Source organism: Phaseolus vulgaris, chromosome 10, assembly GCF_051622355.1.
Source record: "Phaseolus vulgaris cultivar YP4 chromosome 10, ASM5162235v1, whole genome shotgun sequence".
Lineage (NCBI taxonomy): Eukaryota > Viridiplantae > Streptophyta > Magnoliopsida > Fabales > Fabaceae > Phaseolus > Phaseolus vulgaris.
Window position 1 is genome coordinate 19,215,295 of NC_143507.1, and position 22,758 is coordinate 19,238,052.

General features: G+C 50.6%; 2 protein-coding genes across 2 annotated transcripts; one reads left to right on the forward strand and one right to left on the reverse strand.

The window, feature by feature from the left end:
* Positions 1-1,447: 1,447 nt before the first annotated feature.
* Positions 1,448-2,608, reverse strand: LOC150024673 (uncharacterized). The gene has a single exon (XM_090296087.1). The coding sequence runs from the start codon at positions 2,606-2,608 to the stop codon at positions 1,448-1,450; it is 1,161 nt and encodes a 386-aa protein (XP_090152213.1).
* A 1,423-nt stretch (positions 2,609-4,031) lies between these two features.
* LOC150024674 (uncharacterized) lies at positions 4,032-21,354 on the forward strand. Its single transcript, XM_090296088.1, has 4 exons — positions 4,032-4,493; positions 5,245-5,930; positions 21,201-21,267; positions 21,349-21,354. Exons 1-4 carry the CDS (start codon positions 4,032-4,034, stop codon positions 21,352-21,354), a joined length of 1,221 nt encoding a protein of 406 aa, XP_090152214.1.
* The last annotated feature ends 1,404 nt before the right edge of the window (positions 21,355-22,758 follow it).

Genomic DNA, 22,758 nt, shown 5'->3' on the forward strand with positions numbered 1-22,758 from the left:
GTGTGAGGATCCTATCCATCAGTCTCTGGTAGGTGACGCCTGCGTTCTTCAGCCCAAATGGCATGACCTTGTAGCAGTAGCTACAAGTCTCGGTCATGAACGTCGTTTTTCTCTCATCGCGTGGATGCATCTTGATCTGATTGTACCCCGAGAATGCATCCAAGAAGCTCAGCATCTTGCAGCCCGAGGCGTTGTCCACCAACGCGTCGATGCTGGGCAGTGGATACGAATCTTTGGGGCACGCCTTGTTTATGTCTGTGAAGTTGACGCACATTCTCCACTTCCCATTCGCCTTCTTCACTAAGACGACGTTAGCCAGCCACTCAGGGTACTGGATCTCCCTGATGTGTCTGGCGCTTAGCAGCTTCTTCGTTTCTTCCTTCACGACGAGGCGCCTCTCTTCGTTGAACTTCCTCCTCCTCTGTCGTACAGGGCGAACCTTGGCGTCCATGGTAAGATGGTGGCACAAAAAATCTGGTTCGATGCCTGGCATGTCCGAGGAGGAGATTACCACCGCCACTTCGTCCTACTCTTCTTGACTCAGTAGTCGCCCCAACTTGAAAATCTTGCCACCAACCTGCCTCTCAACCACATTTTCAACCAGCTCGGGTCGCCTATCCCGAGCACTCTCAATCCGAGACTCGCTTATGCGGCCTTCTCTTCGAGGCGTTGCCTCGTCTGCCCCTTCCTCCATGGGTGAAGCCTCCTCGGATACTTCTTCCATGGGCGAGGCCTCCCCATACGCTTCTCCTAATGGTGCGGCCTCCCTGGGCGTTTCCTCCGCGGGTACAACCTCGACAGGCGTCTCCCCTGCGGGCATCGCCTCCTCCAGAGGCTCTACCTCCATAGGCGTATCTGAAACGGGCGGGCGTTCCATCACCATGATCACTCCCCTCTTTGTCTTTAAGCTATTCTCATAGCACTTCCGGGCCTCCTCCTGATCGGACTTGATCACGATCACCCGGCCACTAAGGTCTAGGAACTTCATCTTTATGTAGCGTGTGGAAGCCACTGCCCTTAGCCTATTTAGTGCAGGCCTTCCCAATAAAATGTTGTAGGCTGAATTGGCGTTCACGACTAAGTATTGGATGCTCTCGGTACGTGACATCGTCCCATCCGTAAACGTCGTCCTTAGCTCCAGGTAACCACGTACCTCCACTTGGTCCCATGCGAACCCATACAAACATCCAGTGTATGGCCTCAGCAAGTCAGGGGACAATTGTAGCTTGTTAAAGGTGGACCAGAACATTACATCTGCGGAACTGCCCTGGTCCACGAGAACTCGGTGCACCCTCCTCCCAGTGGTGACGACCGAAATGACCACGGGGTCATTATCGTGTGGGACGACATCACGTAGGTCAGCCTTTGTAAACACAAGGTCTGACTCCCACGGGTCATCCGAACCCTCCTCAGCTATTGAATTAACTGATCGCACATACCTCTTGCGCTAAGAGGCAGTGCATCCTCCTTTTGAGAAGCCACCAGAGATGGTGTGTACTTCTCCATGGATTGGCATCTCATGTGCCTGATCTTCCTCTGGTACCGCCAGGGCCGTGGCCGTAGAAGGTCCTGCCAGATAATCCTTCAGGAATCCGCTCTTTACTAGCTCGTCCAACTGATGGCCCAACGCCAAGCAGTTGTTGATGTGGTGCCCGAACGCCTGGTGGAACTCGCACCACGCGTCCTTGTGAGGTACCAACACTTTATCAGTCTTCACTGGGGGCCTCAGCCTGTCTGCTATGTTGGGCTCGGCGATAAGATCTTTCAACTCTACCATGAAATTGTGCCTCAGCGGCCTAACTCCCTCCCTTGCCGGCCTATTTCCCTCTGCTCGCCTCCTAGCCTGGGGCCTCCTCGCCTCGTATGGGCGCTTCCTATCCTGATTCTTCCTTCCAGTCGCAGCCTCGTTCACCCTAGCGGGTTGTGCACGCGATGACGCTCTTGGGCGTGCGGGTGCAACGCTTGTGCGCTTCTCGCACACCTCGCCCTCAGTGGCGATGTGCTCCACAGCGCGTCGCCTAATCTCAGCAAAAGTTCGGGGGCGGCTCCGGATGATTGACTCACAGAAAGGTCCAGGGCACATTCCTTTCCTGAACGCGTAGACGATCATCGGCTCCTCCGTGGTGCCAACCTTCACCACTTGGGCCCCGAAGTGATTGATGTATTCTTTCAAGGTTTCGCCTTGATGCTTTACATCGAATAAATCATACGATACTGGCGGCGGAGCCTTGTTCGCTATGTACTGTTCGCGAAACAACTGTGAGAGTTGTGCGAAGGACGTGACGTGGCCGTCTAGAAGGCTGATGAACCAGTCCATGGCCATTCCAGTCAGCGTGCTCATGAAGAGCTTGCACCTTACGACGTCGGAACCGCCTACCAACATCATCTGCGTGTGGAACGCAGTGAGATGCGCCTCGGGATCCTCCATTCCCGTGAACGTCACCTTAGGACCTACGAACGTATGAGGGATCATCGCCTCCATGATCGACTGCGAGAACGGTGTGGAGAACTCCCTTGGTGGCGTGAAACATTCCCGATCATCTGCTCTTGATGCGGCCATCTCCTCCTGTAGGCCCTGCATCATCTCCATGACCTGCTGCATGGTCATATCGTCACTCTCAACGCGCGTTGAACTTTGCCTTGTTGTCCTCATTTCTTGTAGTTTCTTGGAATTCTTCGAGATGTAACGGTGGTTCTTGATTTCGGCGAAAACGAACGGAATGAAGAAACGAACGGTAGAAACTCAAGAACACTGAAGAACGAACGGTTGAAAAAAAAAACCACGAGCAACGGTGGAACTGAACAAACTTCAACAACGAACATGAAAACTTGAACTGGACCGAAAGCAATCGGTGAAACTGCGTAAACTTCACAACGAACGGTGGATCTTGCAAGATTCTTGGAAAACTCTCTCGAAAACTGCTACTGAACTCCTGAACACTTGCAGTGGGACTGATGTTTTAGATCGGCCCCACGGTTGGCGCCAAATGTTCCTGCCAGTTGACCAGAACGTGCTTCTTGCGTAGCTGCAACTCGCGTAACAAGGACACCTTCGTCTTGGTTCTAGATCTTCACCTTACACCGCCGTGAGTACCTAAAACAGAGAGAACAAAGGGCGCCCTCGCGGCCGTTTGCACTCCAACGATCAAGTCAGCAAGCAGAAAACACCAAACACCTTTGTATCGGAGCACCGTAACTGAATGCTCTTAAGGCACGTAACTGAATTGTAACTAACTTTTCTCTCTCTCCAATCACTCGTGCGTACAGTGTGTAAGCGAGAAAATGACTAGATTGTGTGTGTGTAAACTATGTAAAGCGTACCTCACTAAGCTTTCAGAGAAGCTTATATACCTTGGGTTTCAACGCTTACTGCCACGTGGACTTTCTGACTTAATCGCAACTCCACGTGGAAGGTCTTACGACGCTGTAATCGCAACTCTACGTATCTATCCCAAGGATTCTCCAGAGCTGGCGTGGATACTTCACGAGTCAGGTTACTCCCTATTGGTACTAGGAATATGGCCTTGAAGCCACCTTTCTCTTTCCCTTATTACTGTTCTGAGGTACCGGGGCCCGAGGCCTCCTCGTCCATACTGTGGCCTCTTATTGTGTCATCCCCTCCACGGTCTTCCCTACCCGTGGGTATCCGGGGATGGCAGCATCGACGCTTGAACCTGGCGACGCCCACACATGGTGACGCCCACACCTGGCGATGCCCACACCTGGCGACGCCCACACCTGGCGATGCCCAAAGCGGTCAACTCTGACTTTCCTCCCTATAGCCCCCCTTGGTGGGTCCCGCCATATGTTTGACTTTGACTTTGGTCAACGCCCGGGGACGGGTCGGTACATACTTCATCAGCAAGGTGCTGCAAATGCGAGAGGTGAGATACCAGGCCTTGAAAAAGGCAGCCCTAACGGTAGTGTTCTCGACGCGAAGACTCTGCCACTACTTCCATAGTTTCACTATAATAGTGATTACAGACCTTCCAATCCGCAAGGTCTTACAAAAGCTGGATGTAGTAGGAAGAATGGTGCGATGGGCGCTGGAACTGTCTGAGTTTGATGTACAGTATGAGCCTAGAGGGCCCATTAAAGGCCAAGTTTACGCAGACTTTGTGGTAGAACTCTCCTCGGCCGCCATGCACCAAGAAGGAGAAGGTTTCAGATGGGTGCTTTCTGTGGACGGTTCCTCGAACCAACAAGTTAGTGGGGCTGGCGTCCTCTTGGAAGGACCAGATGGGTTGCTGATCGAGCAGGCTCTACGGTTTGCTTTCAAGGCCAGTAACAGTCAGGCAGAATATGAGGCCCTGATCACTGGAATGTTGTTGGCTAAGGAGATGGGAGCAAAGGGGCTGTTAGCAAAGAGTGACTCTTTGTTAGTTACAAGCCAAGTCACGAGGGAGTACCAAGCTAAAGACCCCCAGATAGCCGCATACTTGGAATATGTCCAAGCCTTGAAGGAGTCGTTCGAGGTGTTCGAGTTGGTCCATGTACCCAAAGAACAGAATGCCCAAGCTGACTTACTTGCAAAGCTCACCAGTTCGGGCAAGGGGGGCAGACAGAGGACTGTGATTCAGGAGACCCTGAAGACACCTCGAACCACCAAAGGAAAAAATGGCAGAAGTCCAATAGATTAGTACATGAGAAGGGATGAGGAGGAGTCATCGGTCGCTAACACAGGAAACGGTGAAAACACCCAGAGTAAGCAGGTACCCGGTTGCTGGGGAGATAGCGCCGCAAATCTACCAAGTCGAATTAGGAGAAACTTGGATGACGCCCTACCAACGCTATTTGGCTGGTGAAGTACTCCCGTTAGAACCTACAAAAGCTCAGAAAATCAAGAAAAATTCGAACAAGTACACCCTGATCGATGGGAAGTTGTTCAGGCATGGTTTCACCCATCCTATACTAGTATGTGTAGACGGCGAACAATGCACGCGCATCATGGCAAAGCTACATGAAGGGATATGCGGTAGCCACATTGGTGGTCGATCTCTCTCATCAAAGGCCATTTGCGCAGGATATTACTGGCCAACCACGAGGGAGGATTGCACGAGGTATGCCCAGCGGTGCAAGCAGTGCCAACATGTTGTTTGGCACAAGGCGCCTCCAGAGGTGTTGAGATCGATCTACAGCCCATGGCCATTTCATACCTGGGGGATCAATATTCTGGGACTTTTTCCTTTGGCAGTACGGTAGATGAAGTACCTCGTGGTTGCCATAGAGTATTTCACGAAGTAGATTGAGGCTGAGCCAGCAGCACAGATCACAGCCCATAAAATCCAACACTTCGTGTGGAAAAACATAGTGTGCCGCTTCGAAATACTGAAGAGGTTGGTGTCTGATAACGGTAACCAGTTTGCAAGCCAACAATTGGGCAAGCTATGTGTGGAGATGGGAGTGAAACAGGTGTTCGCATCAGTAGAACACCCTCAGACGAACGGACAGGTCGAGTCAGCCAACCGAGTTCTACGCAGAGGTCTGAAGAGAAGACTAGACAAAGCCAAAGGGACCTCGGCGGAAGAAGTTCCTAGAATCGTGTGGGCCTACCACACTACCCCTCAGTCCACAACCAGGGAAACACCATTCAGCTTGGTATACAGTTCGGACGCTATGATTCTGGTAGAAATCCAGGAGAACTCACCGCGTTTCCAGAACTTCGTGGTCGAGGAGTCCAACAAAGAGAGAAAGGTAAACTTGGACCTACTAGATGAGGTGAGGGAGGAAGCGGGGATTAAGGCTGAAGCCTTGAAAAGGAGGGTGGAGTACAAGTACAACTCCAAGCTGAGACCTCGGAAGTTCCAGGTCACCGACCTGGTGTTGCGGAAGGCCCACCCGTACCAGTTGGAAAACAAGTTATCTCCCAAGTGGACTGTCCCTTTCAAAGTAACGAATGCCCTCGGGAATGGAGCATACAAGCTCGAAACGTTAGAGGGTGGTGTGATCCCTCGTACTTGGAATGCGACCAATCTGAAGTTTTATTTTAGTTAAAAACATTTTGCATTGTACATGTTTAAGGGGGCACTCTTTTTCCCTCATAAGGGTTTTTTAACAAGGTCACCCGAATAAAATTCTAGTTATTCAGTTAAGAAATGTTCATTGCAGTTAAATGAACCTCTCCCTTGTAGTGATTAAGCCAAGAGAGGAAGTAGTATGGTTCCTCAGTGAACCTCCCTCTTGTGTGAGTTCACCAAGGCCGAGAATAGTATGGTTCGGCAGTTAAATGAACCTCTTCCTTCAAGTGATACACGGAGAGTAGAGGTAGTTTGGTTCTCCCAATAAGGCCCTCTCGTGTAAGTTCACCAGGCGAAGAATAGTAAGGTTCACCGGTGAAATGGACCTCCCCCCTTGAAGTAATGCGCCTAGGATGGGAATAAGTATGGTTCAATCATGAATCTCCCTCTTACGCAAGTTTACCAAGGCTGGGAATAGTATGGTTCAAACGTTGAAGGCTTGTCCCTTGACTTTTCACAAGCAAGTTCGCGGCTAGTTGTTCAAGTCTGCCCCTTGACTTTGTACAACAAGGATAAGGTCGGTAAGAGTCGTTCACCCCAGTTAGAGACACCAAGACGGGAGAAGCATGATTCCTTAAGGAATCTCCCTCTTGCGTAGTAACTCCAAGGTCGAACAACATGGCTCATCAGTTAAATCCACCCTTACCTTCGTGATGCAGGATCGAGATCGGGAAGGTACATGATCCTGCCGGCAACTTGAACGTGGAGGAGTCGCTTTGTAGCACTCTCTGTCCCGTCTACGCGACTGCGTTCTCTGCAAAATCACCCTCAGAACCTTCTCTTGAATCTCCAAGCGTGACCTGCAAAACACACAAACGGCGCCTCTAGCGGCCGTTTGCACTCCGACGATCAAGTTAGACCACACAACCACCAAATGAGAAAAACTAGTAGTGTGTGTAAAACTCTTGCTCTCTATTTTCTCGTAACCCCCTCAATCTCTCCCTGATTCTCTTTTATGTCTCTCTCTCTGCTTCTGGGCATAACAAAATTCTGTTATGCCTTTCTGGCATGTGTCAGAACCCTTTTATGCTTTTCTGAGACAATGTACCTCCAGAATCAGTAGAGTGTGGGTGTCTGTGCATGTCCGCGCGTCTCTGCACTTGGCTGCGCTTGTCTGTACCTTTAGCGGTACGGAGTGCACCTTTATCTGGACCGCACCCCTCTCAGATGATGACACGTGGAGGCATGCGACTCACATCTACCCACACACGTGTCACCTACTGGAAGGGCTCTAGCGCTTCTCTTTGTGTGCTAAGTTATTCCCTTGCGGGGTAACTTAGCATATTTCTTCCACCTGGGTAAACCGCATACTCTCAGGAGAACACCAGGTGTGGCTGGTCTAGGCACACTCACCAAGCGTTGCTCTCTGCGTAGACGGTTTACCCTTCACGCACGTAATGGGTTGAGGGAGTCACCAATCACGATCGGTTTACTAGCTCCCTCAGGCCACTCTCGTGCGCGATTCCCTGAGATGTGCTCATGTGAGGTCCATGTGTAACGCTCTCGCTGGGAACCTCAGTCCCAGTTTAACTGCGTGTAACACGAGACCCCGATGACAATGCACCCGATGACTGATCAGTGCTCTTTTTGCTTCTCGCGTTCTGCCCCCAGGCGTTAGTCTGGGAACTGGTCTGTTGGTGGCCACTTGGCTACTGACCACCGATCACCGTTCTGGGTGATCTGTCCCCTGACCTTTCTGCCGCTGTCGGTGGTCACATGATTACTGACCCCCGATCATCGCTCTTAGCGATCGCCTCCCTGATCTCTCTGTCACCTGGGCCACGCGTCACCCTGCGAGTGGTCCACGTGGTCCTCTGCTGCTGACGTCATCGACTACCGATGACCGATCGGATCACAAGCCCCCCAGTCTCGAGTCGTGAACTCGTTCTCGGCGAAGAGACTAAGTGGTCGTGCCCTCAGTCCACGTGGCAAGTGGGACCGCATCACGTGCCACCTCACGTGCTGCTTCTTTAACGTTTGGACTTCCTTCCTTAATCTCGCGACACGTGGCCCCATCGACGGCCAGCATGGTGTGTCGCTAGCGCTTCTCTTATTCAAATTGGCGCGCGCCTTCACTGTTCCTTCATCTTCTTCAATCGACTCTCAGACTTCTTGCGAACTCTTTCTCTGCGCACCCATCTTTCTTCAAGTTTTCTGCTTCCAAACCTCTTGCGATCATCCAAAGGTATGGTTTTTCTTCTTCCTGGGTCTATTTAGGTCATCTTTACCGATTGCATTTATCTTCCTCATTATCATGCATTCATCTTCCCTATTTTCCCTCTCTCGACCCGCGCTAGGGTTTTTTCGCGTTCTCGCTCTGACTTCTGCTTCTTCTTCTTCCTCTTTTCACCTGGGCATCTCTTTCTCCTTCCCCCTCTCTGTTTTCACCGAACCATTCATCATTCCCTCTTCTTCCATTCATTCTGACTTTTCGTTTTTCCTCCATTTGCAGTTATCTCGCGATGGCTCGCTTGAAACAAACCGCACGCATTATTGCCTCATCTTCTGGTGCACAGCCTTCCGCGAGTGCGCCAGCTCCGCCACCGCCTGTTGCCACCTCCTACCATGACAACGCCAGGGTCTACGACTGGGCCCCCCTGGCGTTGCTGGCTGAAACATCCACCCTGCTACCACAGGGTCATCTCACCTCTCTTCTGAGCCATGACCCGGATGAACCTTCGTGCACCATAGACAGGGAAAATGAACCTTCGAAGTCACTTCCACATTCCTCCTCGAGGGATGCCCATCTGCGCGGACGATAGGGCCACCAATGGGGTGCCCTTCGTCTTCATCTACTCCGCCATCTTCAAAAGGTTGAAGTTGCGCCTGCCATTCACCTTTTTCGAAAAGGAGCTGATGATGGAGCTGGACGTCGCGCCCTGCCAACTCCATCCAAATGCCTGGGCTTTCATCCGGGCATTTCAGATACTCTGCAATTACTTCGGACTCAATGCCTCCGTGGACATGTTCCTTTACTTCTTCGAGGTGAAGAACCCCGGGGACAGGTCCTGGGTGAGTTTGAATGGGGTTGCTGGACGGGTGCTCTTGGGCCTGTACCAGCAATCCTTCAAAGACTGGAAAGGCAGGTTTTACATGATATCTGCCACCCCACAAAGTCCAACCCTGCTCGAGGGGTACCCCCTCTACTGGGTTCCTGGGGTTGAGTTCAAGAAAGCCAAGGACCTTGAAGCCATGGCCCCCTACGAGCGCGAGCTATGTGGGTTGTTCCTGGGGGCCAAGTACAACTCTGCTCGCCTCATCAAAGATGAGTTTGATGTGGTGGCTCTGAAAAAATACATAGGTAGCTCTTTTTCTTCCACCTCTTAGGATACTTGCACCTTCTCACGCATGCTTTTATATATTTTGACTTACTTGCGTAACTTGGCCATCTAACTCTTCCTTTTCTCATCTATGTAGATTCAATGTCAGGGAAAGACAGGAGGCAAGCCTTGCTGGAGCTTGCCAAGCTTCGGGGGACCAAGGGAACTGGCTCCTCTTCTTCTACCACCAAGCCCATTGCAGCCCCCCCTCTCTCGGTCGCGCCAGCTGAGGGCCCCGAGCAGGGAAGGAAAAGAAGAAGATTGGTGAAGGCCTCTACTTCACTTGCTGCTGCTGCTGCTGCTCCTTCAACCGAAGAGGAAAGCTCTGGCTCTCCTCTTATACACCGCCAGAGGAAACTGCCAGTGGTTGAGGGGGCCTCGTCTCTTCAGCCTGGGGAGATCGAGGTGGTGGAGGTAGAGGAAGGTTCACCCCCTCCTCCCTCTACTCAACCTGCCCCAGAGCCCGCATGCCTTCCTTCTCCCTGCCAACAGCTGCCTCCAGCTTCTCGACCGTCATCCCCCTCCCAGCAGGCCAATCTCTTGGTCCATCTGCTTCTCCTGCTGGGGGCGCTTCCGCTCATCCGGGGGGTCTCCTGCCACCACTGCCAGCCTCCACTGCAACTGCTGAATGTGGTGGCTCCAGCTCGCGACCAAGCGCCTCTGGAGCTAGCCACGAGAACTTTAGCAGGGTCATCACCTTGGTTCGACAGCTTATCAGCAACCGAGAGCTCGTCGAATGGAACGGTGATGAGGTGGACATGCACCTGGCTAGGCAGATGGTGCTCTCTTTGGAGTTTTCCACCCAGCACCGCAAGCAAATAGCCCTGGAGAAGAGGGTGAAGGAGCTTGAGCACGACAAGGAGTCACTGCGAAGTGACTTCGAAGCTGCCCAAGGGTCTGTAGAGCTGATGCGGGGCATGGTGGAAAAAGCTAGGAGGGAGTACCTAGCGCAGGTCTAAGAGACCATCAAGACGGAGATCTTGATGGGGCAAACTGTTCGCTCTCTGGACTGCGCGGTGGTGGAGCTACGGGCCGAGACCTCCTCCCTACGCCAACTGAACTCTCAACTAGTGGGGGAGCTCGAGTCCACCAAAGAAGCGGCCGCTGCTGGAGAGAAGAGGCTTGAGGAGGTGGTGGGCAAACTGTCTGAAGCCAAGGGCCAACTGGAAGAAGCTGCCTCCTCCCTTGCTGCCCTTACCACTGAGAGAAATGCTGCGGAGGCCTCGAAGCAAAAACTGGAGGCGGAGAAAGCTGATCTGATGAACGTGGGTGCTGATGCCCTTACTGACGGATTCGAGCTGGCACTCGAGCAAATCCGATGCGTTCTCCCAGACTTGGACCTCTCGCAATTCAGATTTTATCACGAAGTGGTAGATGGAAAGCTCACCCCTCCTGCCCCTTAATCTCTTCTCTTTCTTGTAAATTTTTACTTCTGCACAACTTTTCTTAGTACTCAGAATTTGTATAAGACTTGGTTGTGAATATATACTCTCAATTTGTATAAGCTTCTTCTCTTGTATTTTTCTTGAGCTTCGCCTTTCTTTATGCACACGACTAACTGTTAGCTAGCTTAGGTTCAGCGCGATCTTAAGCTTTATCTTTCCCTTTGCACACGACTAAGTGTTAACCAGCTTAGGCCTAGCGCGATCTGCCTCCTTTGATCTTGGCCTCTACTTGATCACGACTAGCTACTCCCTTAGCTTTGTGTTTAACAGTTCTCGTGCGCTGCTTTGCACCACTAACCAATCACTGACGACTCATCAGTGATCGTTCTTCGATCTTTACTTGGCTACTCTGTCGCTCTAGCGCTAAGTGCATAGAGGACTTTGACATCGATCGCTCGAGGTGATGCCTCGTTTTGGGGAAAGAAAAGTGTTTCTCGCTAACCCCTCTTACTTTCCCCAAGGTCATCACCCTTCGGCGGATTGAGTCGTTCATTCCCTGCCTCACTCCTGGGGTGAGAAGGGTTTCGGGCTAAGAGCCTTACTGGGCCAATATTGGTGTATGCCAAGTGGGTAAGGACATTTGCCAGAATCTTTCCTTTCCTTCTCTTGGTCTTACTAGCACCCCTGGCTTTTCAAACCCTTAGCTGCCTGCGCTCAAACCTGGGGTGAGGAAGACTTAGATCAGTGCCAGTACTTGCGCCTAGGGCAAGTAAGGCCTAACCGATCACCTGCACTTGCGCCTGGGGCAAGGAGGATTTTAACTTTAATACTTGCGCACACTTGGCATGCTGGAAATTTTTTCTTTAATTGGGTGGCCTCGTTAAAAACCCTCCTTAGGGAAAAGAGTGCCCCCTTGTCTGTTCAACTGTTTCCACCACATACAAAGCATGTATCTTTGAGCGCGAGAACGCAACTACTTTACAACTTAACTGAAGTAAAATTTTAAATGGGTGGCGTTCCACGTTCTGGGGATCGCTCCTCCCTCCAGAGTTTCTAGCCGATAGGCTCCGTTCTCCAACGTCTCAACCACTCTGTACGGGCCTATCCACTTTGGAGACAACTTGTTCTCCATCTCATTCTGATGCGCCTTTCTCATCACTAAATCACCTTCCTGGAAGCGCCTGGGCCTCACCTTAGAGTTGTGCCTCCGCTCTACTCTTCTCTTTACGGCTTCAGCACTGACTCTGGCTTCTTCTCGCACTTCGTCCAGCAGGTCGAGATTCACCTTTCGTTCTTCATTGGACTCTTCAGCAATGAAATTCAAGAATCTGGGGGAGCTCTCCTGTATTTCCACGGGAATCATGGCGTCTGTCCCGTAGACAAGGCTGAAGGGTGTCTCATGGGTGCTGGACTGTGGGGTGGTATGATAAGACCATACAATTCTGGGGACCTCCTCTGCCCATCCTCCTTTGGCCTTGTCTAGTCTTCGCTTCAGCCCCCTGAGCAGTACTCGATTGGCCGACTCCACATGCCCATTGGTTTGTGGGTGTTCCACTGAAGCGAAAACCTGCTGTTTCTTTAACTCTTCACACATCTTCCTCAGCTGATGACTCGTGAACTGGGTGCCATTGTCGGAGACCAACCTCTTGGGTATTCCGAAGCGGCAGACGATGTTCTTCCAGACGAAGTGCTCGACTTTCTGTGCGGTGATGTGTGCGACTGGTTCTGCCTCCACCCACTTGGTGAAGTACTCGATGGCCACGATGAGAAACTTCATCTGCCTTATCGCCAGGGGAAAAGGTCCTAGGATGTCGATCCCCCATGTGTGGAATGGCCACGGGCTATGGATGTACCTCAACTCCTCACGGGGTGCCTTGTGCCAGTCTGCGTGCAGTTGACACTGTTTGCAGCGCTGAGCAAACCTTACGCAGTCTTCCTTCAACTTTGGCCAGTAGTACCCCGCGCGGAGTATCCTACTTGCCAAAGCGCGACCACCTACGTGGCTTCCGCACACCCCCTCGTGCAGCTCAGACATGAGTCTGGTGCATTGCTCGCCGTGCACACAGATCTGCACAGGGTGAGAAAATCCAAATCTAAAGAGGTTTCCATCTATTGGAGTAAACTTACTTGAACTCCTCTTTATCCTTTTTGCCTCTGCCACGTCGAGTGGGAGTACACCATCTTCTAAGTATAACTGGTATGGCGTTATCCAGGTGTCGGGTTCCTTCTCTGCGCGGACCTCCATCGACTCATCGGTCTTCGACGGTCGCGATCTCACCCTCGGTGCTCTCAGCGTTTCTTGGGTCAACGATCGATGACCGATCGTTAGGCGCTCCATTGATTTGTATACATGAAGTACCTGGTTGTCTGACACGAACGCACGCGGTACCTTCAAGGTCTCCTGAATGACGGTCCTCTGCTTCCCCCCTTTGCCTGAGCTGGCCAGCTTGGCAAGCAGGTCTGCTCTGGCATTTTGCTCTCTTGGCACGTGTACCAATTCAAACTCGGTGAAGGACGTCTTCAGGAGCTGTACATACTCCAGGTAGGCTGCCATCTGGGGATCCTTTGCCTGGAACTCCCCTGTAACCTGCCCCGTGACCAGCAAAGAGTCGCTTTTGGCCAGCAGGTTTCTTGCTCCCATTTCTCTTGCCAGCAACATTCCTGCAATCAGGGCTTCGTACTCCGCCTGATTGTTGCTAGCCTTGAAGGCAAAGCGGAGGGACTGCTCGATCAGTACCCCGTTTTGGCCTTCCAAAATGACTCCAGCGCCACTCCCCTGCTGATTAGAGGAACCGTCCACCGATAACACCCATCGGAAACCTAAACCTTCTGCAGGTGTCGCGATCGACGACAACTCGACTACAAAGTCCGCGAACACCTGCCCCTTGATCGGTCCTCGGGGCTCGTACTGAATGTCAAACTCTGACAATTCCACCGCCCACTTGACCATCCTGCCTGCTACATCAGGTTTCTTCAGCACGTTTTGGATAGGCAGATCAGTCATCACCACCACTGTGAAGCTGTGGAAGTAATGCCTGAGTCTTCTGGCTGAAAACACCACCGCCAGGGCAGCCTTCTCGAGGGCCTGGTACCTTGTTTCAGGGTCTTGCAGCACCTTACTCACGAAGTAAACAGGCCTCTGGGTCTGGTCTTGCTCTTGCACCAGGACTGAGCTGACTGCTCTCTCCGTCACAGCGAAATATAGACGAAGAGGGATGCCTACCTGAGGTTTTCGCAAGACTGGTGGGCTCGCCAGATACTCCTTCGGTTTGATGAAGGCCTCCTCACACTCCTGTGTCCAAAGGAATCTGCTGTTGCGTTTAAGACACTAGAAGTATGGATGACCTTTCTCCCCTCCAGCGGACATAAACCGGGACAAGGCTGCCAAGCGACCGGTGAGCTGCTGCACTTCCTTCACCGTCGTTGGGCTCCTCATTGCCACGATTGTTGCACACTTCTCTGGGTTGGCTTCGATTCCCCGCTCTGTTAAGAGGAAACCCACGAACTTCCCAGCCTCCACACCAAAAATACACTTCTCCGGGTTGAGCTTCAGCCTGTACTTGGCGATGGTGGTGAATAGTTCTTCCAGATCAGCTGCATGATGCTTCTTCTCTCGGGACGTAACCACCATGTCATCTACATATGCATGTACGTTCCTTCCCAGCATGGGCGAGAGTACCCTATCCATGAGCCGCTGGTAGGTGGCCCCCGCGTTCTTTAGCCCAAATGGCATGACCTTGTAGCAATAGCAAGACCGTTCCGTCATGAACGCGGTCTTGCACTCATCCACGGGGTGCATCCTGATCTGGTTATACCCTGAAAAAGCATCCAAGAAGCTGAGTAGCTTTCCCCCTGATGCGCTATCAACTAGGGCATCTATACTGGGTAAAGGGTAAGAATCCTTGGGGCACGCCTTGTTGAGGTCAGTGAAGTCCACGCACATCCTCCACTTGCCGCTTGCCTTCTGAACCAGTACCACGTTCGCTAGCCACTCGGGGTACTGGATCTCTCTGATATGCCCTGCAGCAAGGAGCTTCTGCGCTTCGTCGTGGATCACCTTTCTCTTTTCCTCGTTGAATTTCCTTCGCCTTTGTCGCACAGGTCGAACCTTCGGATCCATCGATAGACGGGGCAAAGGAAATCAGGGTCGATTCCTGGCATGTCGGACGCTGACCATGCAAAGGCACCCATGTGCTTTTCGATCACACCAACGATCAGCTTTCGCTCTTCTTCAACGAGGGATCCCCCCAATTTGAACTTTTTCCCCCTGATGTCCACTTCGACCCATTCTTCAGCTGGGTGGGGCCTTCTCTCGCTGGCGATGACCGCCCTCGCGATCCCTGACTCGCGAGGAGCGATCGCGCCTTCCTCTTCTTCTTCAACTTGGGCTACCTGGAAGCCCCCCACCGCAGCGTTCTCCATCCTCTGAGCGCCCTGTGTCTCCCTAACCACCGATCGCTCTTCACGCACACCTGGTGGTGGTGTCGTGGTGACATGACATACACTTCTCTTCTGCTTCAGGCTGTTCTCATAACAGTGTCTAGCCTCAGCCTGATCCGACTTGATGGTTATTACGGTCCCCTCCATCGACGGCAGCTTCAACTTCATGTGCCTCGTCGATGGTATTGCGCCCAACCTATTGAGTGTTGGCCTCCCCAACAAGATGTTGTACGCAGAAGGGGCGTTCACCACCAAGTACTTTATCCTTTCGGTGCGGGCTGTCGTCCCATCAGTGAACGTTGTCCTCAGCTCAATGTATCCCCGCACTTCTACCTGATCTCCTGCAAAGCCGTAAAGACACCCGGAATACGGCCTCAGTTGATCAGGGGACAACAGCAACTTGTTAAACGTCGGCCAGAACATGACGTATGCCGAGCTTCCTTGATCTACGAGCACTCGGTGCACTCGTCTTCCAGCCGTGATGAGGGAGATGACCACAGGGTCGTTGTCGTGCGGGACAACGTCCCGTAGATCAGCTTTCCTGAAGACAATATCTACTTCAGGGTAATGGCTCTCATTTACCGCGTCTACCACCATAACCGACCGGGCGTACCTCCTTCTCTGTGACGCTGTGCATCCCCCACCAGATAAGCCTCCCGCGATTGTTTGCACTTCCCCGTGCACAGGAACTTCATGCTGCTGTTCTCCAGCCTGAGATCCCGACGCGCGATCACCCTGCGGCTCACGCAGGTAATCTGCTAGGAACCCAGACTTCACCAACTCTGCCAGTTGGTGTCCCAGCGCCAAACAGGAGTGAAGTGTGTGGCCAAAGGCCTGGTGAAACTCACACCACTCATTCTTCTTTCTACCAAGTACCTTATCAGTCTTCTCTGGTACGCGTAGTCTTGCTGCTACAGCAGGAAGGGCGATGAGATCCGCCAATCCCACCATGAAATTGTATCTTGGGGGCGCATTGTTCTCCCTTGCACGCCCCCTGCTCTGATCTTTGCCTGGTGCATAGGGACGAGGTTTTTCCCGCACCTTTTTCCCCTCCTTGGCCTCATGCACCCTTGCTTGCTACAGTTTCCCTTGCCCTCCACGCGGTCTTGGTGGTGCAGCACTTCCTCTTTTCTCAGAAACCTCTGTTTCTGCCACTATGTGCGCCACCGCGCGTCGTCGGATCTCTGCAAAGGTGCTGGGATGGCTCCTGATGAGAGACTCGCTGAAGGGGCCAGGCAGCACTCCCTTCTTAAACGCGTGCACCAGCATATCTTCATCTTTGTTGGGCAGTCTAACCACTTGTGCTCCAAAGCGGTTGAGGTAGTCTTTCAGCGACTCGCCTTGGTACTGACGCACGTCGAACAAATCGTATGACACCACTGCAGGTGCTTTGTTGACGATGTATTGTTCAGTGAAGAGCTTTGAAAACTGAGAGAAAGACGTGATATGCCCTTCTGGTAAGCTCACGAACCACTCCATGGCGATTCCGCTTAGCGTGCTCATGAACATTTTGCAGTACACAGCGTCTGAGCCCCCAGACAACATCATCTGGGTGTGGAACGCCATCAGATGCGCCTCCGGGTCTTCTACCCCCTTGAACGACGCCTTCACCCCCACCAGGTTGGGAGGCATCATGGTTCCCATGATTTCAGGGGAGAATGGCATTGGGAACGCTCTTGGAGGTGATGGCTGCCTAGACACCCTTTCGTCAACCACGTGTTCCCTCTGCGCCTGCAACGTCCTCCTCAATTCTTCATTGACGCGATTCAGCTCGTCGTTCCTGCTTTGCGACGCGGCCAACTCCGTCTGCATCCTTTCTTGTTCAGCTTTTGACGCTGCGGCGTTATCCTGCAGCGTGCGCACCATCTCCAGGACCTGCGCCATTGTCACAGCTCCTTCGTCAGCAGATGGCGCAGGTGATGGTTGTCTGTTTCTTGGCATTTTTCCCTAGCAAAGAACTTGGTAAAACCTTGGTAAGCTTCAAAAACTGTGGTGTATATGGGACCACGATTCACTCGGGCCCCACGGTGGCCGCCAAATGATCCTGCCGGCAACTCGAACGTGGAGGAGTCGCTTTGTAGCACTCTCTGTCCCGTCTACGCGACTGCGTTCTCTGCAAAATCACCCTCAGAACCTTCTCTTGAATCTCCAAGCGTGACCTGCAAAACACACAGACGGCGCCTCTAGCGGCCGTTTGCACTCCGACGATCAAGTTAGACCACACAACCACCAAATGAGAAAAACTAGTAGTGTGTGTAAAACTCTTGCTCTCTATTTTCTCGTATCCTCCTCAATCTCTCCCTGATTCTCTTTTATGTCTCTCTCTCTGCTTCTGGGCATAACAGAATTCTGTTATGCCATTTTGGCATGTGTCAGAACCCTGTTATGCTTTTCTGAGACAATGTACCTCCAGAATCAGTAGAGTGTGGGTGTCTGTGCGTGTCCGCGCGTCTCTGCGCTTGGCTGCGCTTGTCTGTACCTTTAGCGGTACGGAGTGCACCTTTATCTGAACCGCACCCCTCTCAGATGATGACACGTGGAGGCATGCGACTCACATCTACCCACACACGTGTCACCTACTGGAAGGGCTCTAGCGCTTCTCTTTGTGTGCTAAGTTATTCCCTTGCGGGGTAACTTAGCATATTTCTTTCATCTGGGCAAATCGCATACTCTCAGGAGAACGCCAGGTGTGGCCGGTCTAGGCACACTCACCAAGCGTTGCTCTCTGCGTAGACGGCTTACCTGTCACGCACGTGATGGGTTGAGGGAGTCACCAATCACTGATCGGTTTACTAGCTCCCTCAGGCCACTCTCGTGCGCGATTCCCTGAGATGTGCTCATGCGAGGTCCATGTGTAACGCTCTCGCTGGGAACCTCAGTCCCAGTTTAACTGCGTGTAACACGAGACCCCGATGACAATGCACCCGATGACTGATCAGTGCTCTTTTTGCTTCTCGCGTTCTGCCCCCAGGCGTTAGTTTGGGAACTGGTCTGTTGGTGGCCACTTGGCTACTGACCATCGATCATCGTTCTGGGTGATCTGTCCCCTGACCTTTCTGCCGCTGTCGGTGGTCACATGATTATTGACCCCCGATCACCGCTCTTAGCGATCGCCTCCCTGATCTCTCTGTCACCTGGGCCACGCGTCACCCTGCGAGTGGTCCACGTGGTCCTCTGCAGCTGACGTCATCGACTACCGATGACCGATCGGATCAGTACACTTTACCTTGTTGGTAAGCCAAAGTCGAGGACGGTGTGGTTCACCATCATTACTAGCAGGTTATTCTCGTCTATCCAAGGAGGGTAGGGGCGGGATCGACAAATTGCCTGCTTCGCAAGAAGAAGATCAAGAACAGAAAAAAGGGGTTTATCCTCAAACCAAGGTAAGACCAATCAAGGGACTCACGCACACAAGATAAAACATACAAAGTTAAACGTGCTACCTAAAGGGCGAGCCTAGGTCCAGAGCGTTGTTAGTCGAAGTAGATACAAGCAAGGGCAGAAAAATATAGAGCAAAGCAAATGAAACTAACAGTTAAACAGAAGTTAAATACTTATAAAAACATAGGTACAAAGGACAGATTGTTCCTCAGAAAGACGGAGTTACAGATATTACTCTCTCAGTACAAGTTGCCTATCGACGACGCACTTTGACTCACCAAAGGGGTAAAATCCACCTCAGGATGCACGCAGGCAAACTGAGCAATGGCATCTTGAAACCCCTCACGATAGGCGTCAGCGGCATCATTTGTGAGCTCCTCTTTCTGAAGGATTCAACCTTCTCGACCAACTCCCCCTCGACTTGCCCCAGCAAGACCTCGCGCTAGGTGGCCCTCTCCTCCAGCCTGGCCATCTTCTCCTTCATTTCCTCGACCAACCCTTCCAGCTCAATCACGTTGGTACGAAGGGGCAAGATCTTCGCTTCTAGTTGGAGCGCCTCTTGGCTCTTATCTTGAAGAGCTTTCTTGGCGTCCTTCTCAGTTTTGCGAAGGCTTGCCATCTCCACGTACATTGTCATCTCGCGGTTGGCAAAGGTCTTGGCGTTAACGGAAATCTCCTCCTCCAGCTTCACCACATTGGCCTTAAGTTCCTCCGCCTCTTAGGCTCTGCTCGGCGCCAAGTTAGAGGCAATCAGGAAGTCCCCGAGGCCATCAATGATGTGATATTGGGAGAGATTGCCGCTTAAGCTCTCCAACACTTCCTTGTCCTGAAAACAGTTGAATAACCGTTGGAGCATCACAGGAAGTTGGGTGGTAGAGGGCATCTCTTGGCCCTCGAGGGCACTCTTTCCTCCACCCTCGTGAACAACTAGGTGGAGTGGGGAGGAGGCGCTCAGAGGATGGTCTATGAAGGCCAGGGTCCCACCGGATGCAGAAGCAGAGGGCGCCACGGCCTCGCCAACCCTCTGCCTTTTGAAGACAAGGCTGGTGCAGGTGTCTTCGTCGCCAGATTCGATAGCCACCACCCCAGCTTTCCTATCAATAGCAGGGGCAGGCTCGGTTGGATGGGGAGCAGAAGTAGCTGAGGTTGAGGGGGCTACGGGCGTTGAAGGGCCCGCCCCAGCAGCAGCCGCCCTTCACTTGGACAACAGATCGGCCAGCTTCTTCTTCTTGACCTTATTGAAGCCCATATTTACGCAAAGACAACAAGTAAACACATGATATAATCAATAAGGCAAGTATGCAAGAGAAAATGAAATGAAGCAAGAGACATGGTAGCAAGAAAATACCGATACATGTTTTAAGACCCTTTGGGCTGAACTAACACTTGAGTAGCTCCAAAGTGCTGAAAGGAGCAGGGAGTCCAGAGAGGAGCTCGCACACCCCTCGCTCTTGAGGGGCAAGGTCTTCAAGACTTCGAGCCCTCTGAAGAATGGGTTTCTCTGTCCAGTACAAGGGAAACCCATCTAGGAGAGCGGGGTCACTCTGATTGCTCCTGACACAAGCCCCCTAGTCTCGAACGGGGGCATTGGGTAACGGGCGTGAAGAGGAATGAATGTTTTTCTTATGAGCTTCCTGATGGCCAGTAAGTCAGTGTTATTCTTATTAATTTAAACATGGATGAGGATGGAATGAATGTTGTTTTATCTTCTGTACCAACCAGTTCTCGGACATCGATGACCGCTAGTAATGGTGGGCCACGTAGGCTGGGTCCCACAGGCAGCATGAGCCAGCGTGCCGATTAGTGGTCCGATGTCTATCACTAGGATATGCCGATGTGTCCTTGGCATATGAGTAAGGCCGATGTGACATCGGGCATCGGTGGTTCAAACAGCTAAATTGGGCCACGAAAGGTGGGTCCCAGAAAACATATCAGTTATCAGTTAAAGCACCCAGAGTTAAGGGGAAGTACTAGGTCACAAAGAGTCCATGTGTGTGGTGTGAATAGCGCATTCAGGCGCATCACAAGCAAAGAACCACTGGAGGCATTGAGGCCCATTAGAGTTACGGTTTCCGGGGGCAGGCTGCATGCATGGGACGTGAACAGTTAGGGCATCCCCAGAGATTTGGTGCACAAGTTGGTACCCAGGTGGCCATTCGGTTAGAGGATGCACTCCTGAAGGGGAACCTTATGCGTTAGATTACACTAAGATTGGGTAATAGCAGCGCAAGGGCATTCCTTTAGAAACCCTAAGTGCGGGTAACGGAAACAGAAGAAACCCTAAACTATATAAAGGGTAGTAAGAAAACCTACAAGGTATGCAGTCTTTTGAGACTAGAACTATTACACTCACATACTGTTTCTTAGCCCCAGTATTGACTTGAACGTCGGAGTGCAAACGATCTCTAGGGCGCCCCCTTTGTCTATGCAGGTACAAAGTGTTTCGATCCAATTAAGCACAGACCTAGGAAGAGACGAGATGGCGTGTGATCGTCGTTAGCGTCAACCGGCAAACAAGTCAACCGGAAAAAACATCTTCAAAATATCTTTCATTTAATGTGCTACTATTTGTACTTCATAGCCTAATTGCTGCTTCTGGTTTTTAGTGTAACTTTTTGTCTATTGTTGTTTATAATGTGTTTATTTTTATCATGCAGGACACTTGAAATTGGAGCTGACATATTTAAGATTCCAAATGTTCTTTTCAATTTGTCCCTAGTTCAGGTACATGGCTTGCATGCATAGATATGATTAGTTTGTCATCGTCATTTAATATAAATCATTTATGATATTTCATGTTCTTAGAAATAGGCCAAGGATTTCTTGCAAGGTTAAAGGGAAAATTTCTTAATGTACTAAGGACTTTAAGCACCTAGAGGCAAGGTGCCAAAAGACATGTCCCACTGAAGATTGTTGTTAAGAATTAAATGAAAGGCATCTTTATCAAATTGTTAATCTAAATGTATGGTGACATGGAGTAATAGGATTCTTGTTCAATAACTTGCAATGTCATAAGTTTTTTTGTATATTAAAAAATTAAATATCCATCAGACTAGTAAATGGCAATGGAAATTCAAGGACAATCTTATAAACATTTGTTATGGGGAGCATGTAAAGGAGAGCTCGGAGCCTTCCCAAAATATCTAGATGATGCTAACCATTTCTGATGTCAGCACTGTTGAGGAATGGAGATTAGTGGCTGAAGACATTGTTCAACGTAATGGCAATGCAAGTTGCCATGCAACTATTGTTGATTTGCCGGGCCTAGGTTATTCTGATCAGCTAAAGATGGAGTACAATGCTGATGTCTTAGAAAAAATTCTGGTTGATTTCACCAATTCACCAAATAGTCCCACAAAACAACTAGGTACTTGTGGAGGGGAATTCTATTTTGTAATAATTTTCACTAAACAGTTATCGTTAGATTAATCTTTCTAGTTTTGAAATCTGGACTTGCAGTATTATTCATCTCTTTTAAGAATATTTTCTTATAATGAATTTCACGATTTACTTTGTTTTGGGCAATTTCAATTTGTTTATTTATACACAATTTTTTAGTTTAGTGTTGAGAATAGTATTTATGTGCTTGAAAAAATTTGCTGAGAAATCTACTGTCAGTGCATTAGATTATATATTTGACAAATTTTGTTTAAGCTATTCTTTATGTTGGTTTTTAAGATATAATTCCTTACTAGCTTGCGGCTTTTAAGGCTATTGGTGTTCTTATTATTCTTTTTTTATTGGAGAATTTTGAAGATTAAGGTTCTTGAGAGTGTTTGTTTTGTTAAGAAATGGACTTTAAGCCAAACTCAACTCCATAAAATCGGCTCATGAGGTGAGGTTTGCACCCACTTATATATAATGAAATGTCCTAATCTCTAGTCGATGTGGGTTCTCCAACACACCCCCTCACGCCGAGGCTACCAACTCGTGCGTGGAGATATATGTTATGGGTGGTCCGATAACGGCCCGATAGCGGGTGGCCTGATAAGCCCAACAAACACTCGTTAGGATAGACTCGAAATGGTTCTAATACCATGTTAAGAAATGGACTTTAAGCCTAACTCAACCCCATAAAATCGGCTTAAGAAAATAATAATTATCAAATTATATGCAATATTGTACGATATTGTACCCAATTATATGCAATTAATTTAATAATGATAGAATCTCATGATGTAATTTGGAGAGAGAAACTCCCTATATATTTCCTAT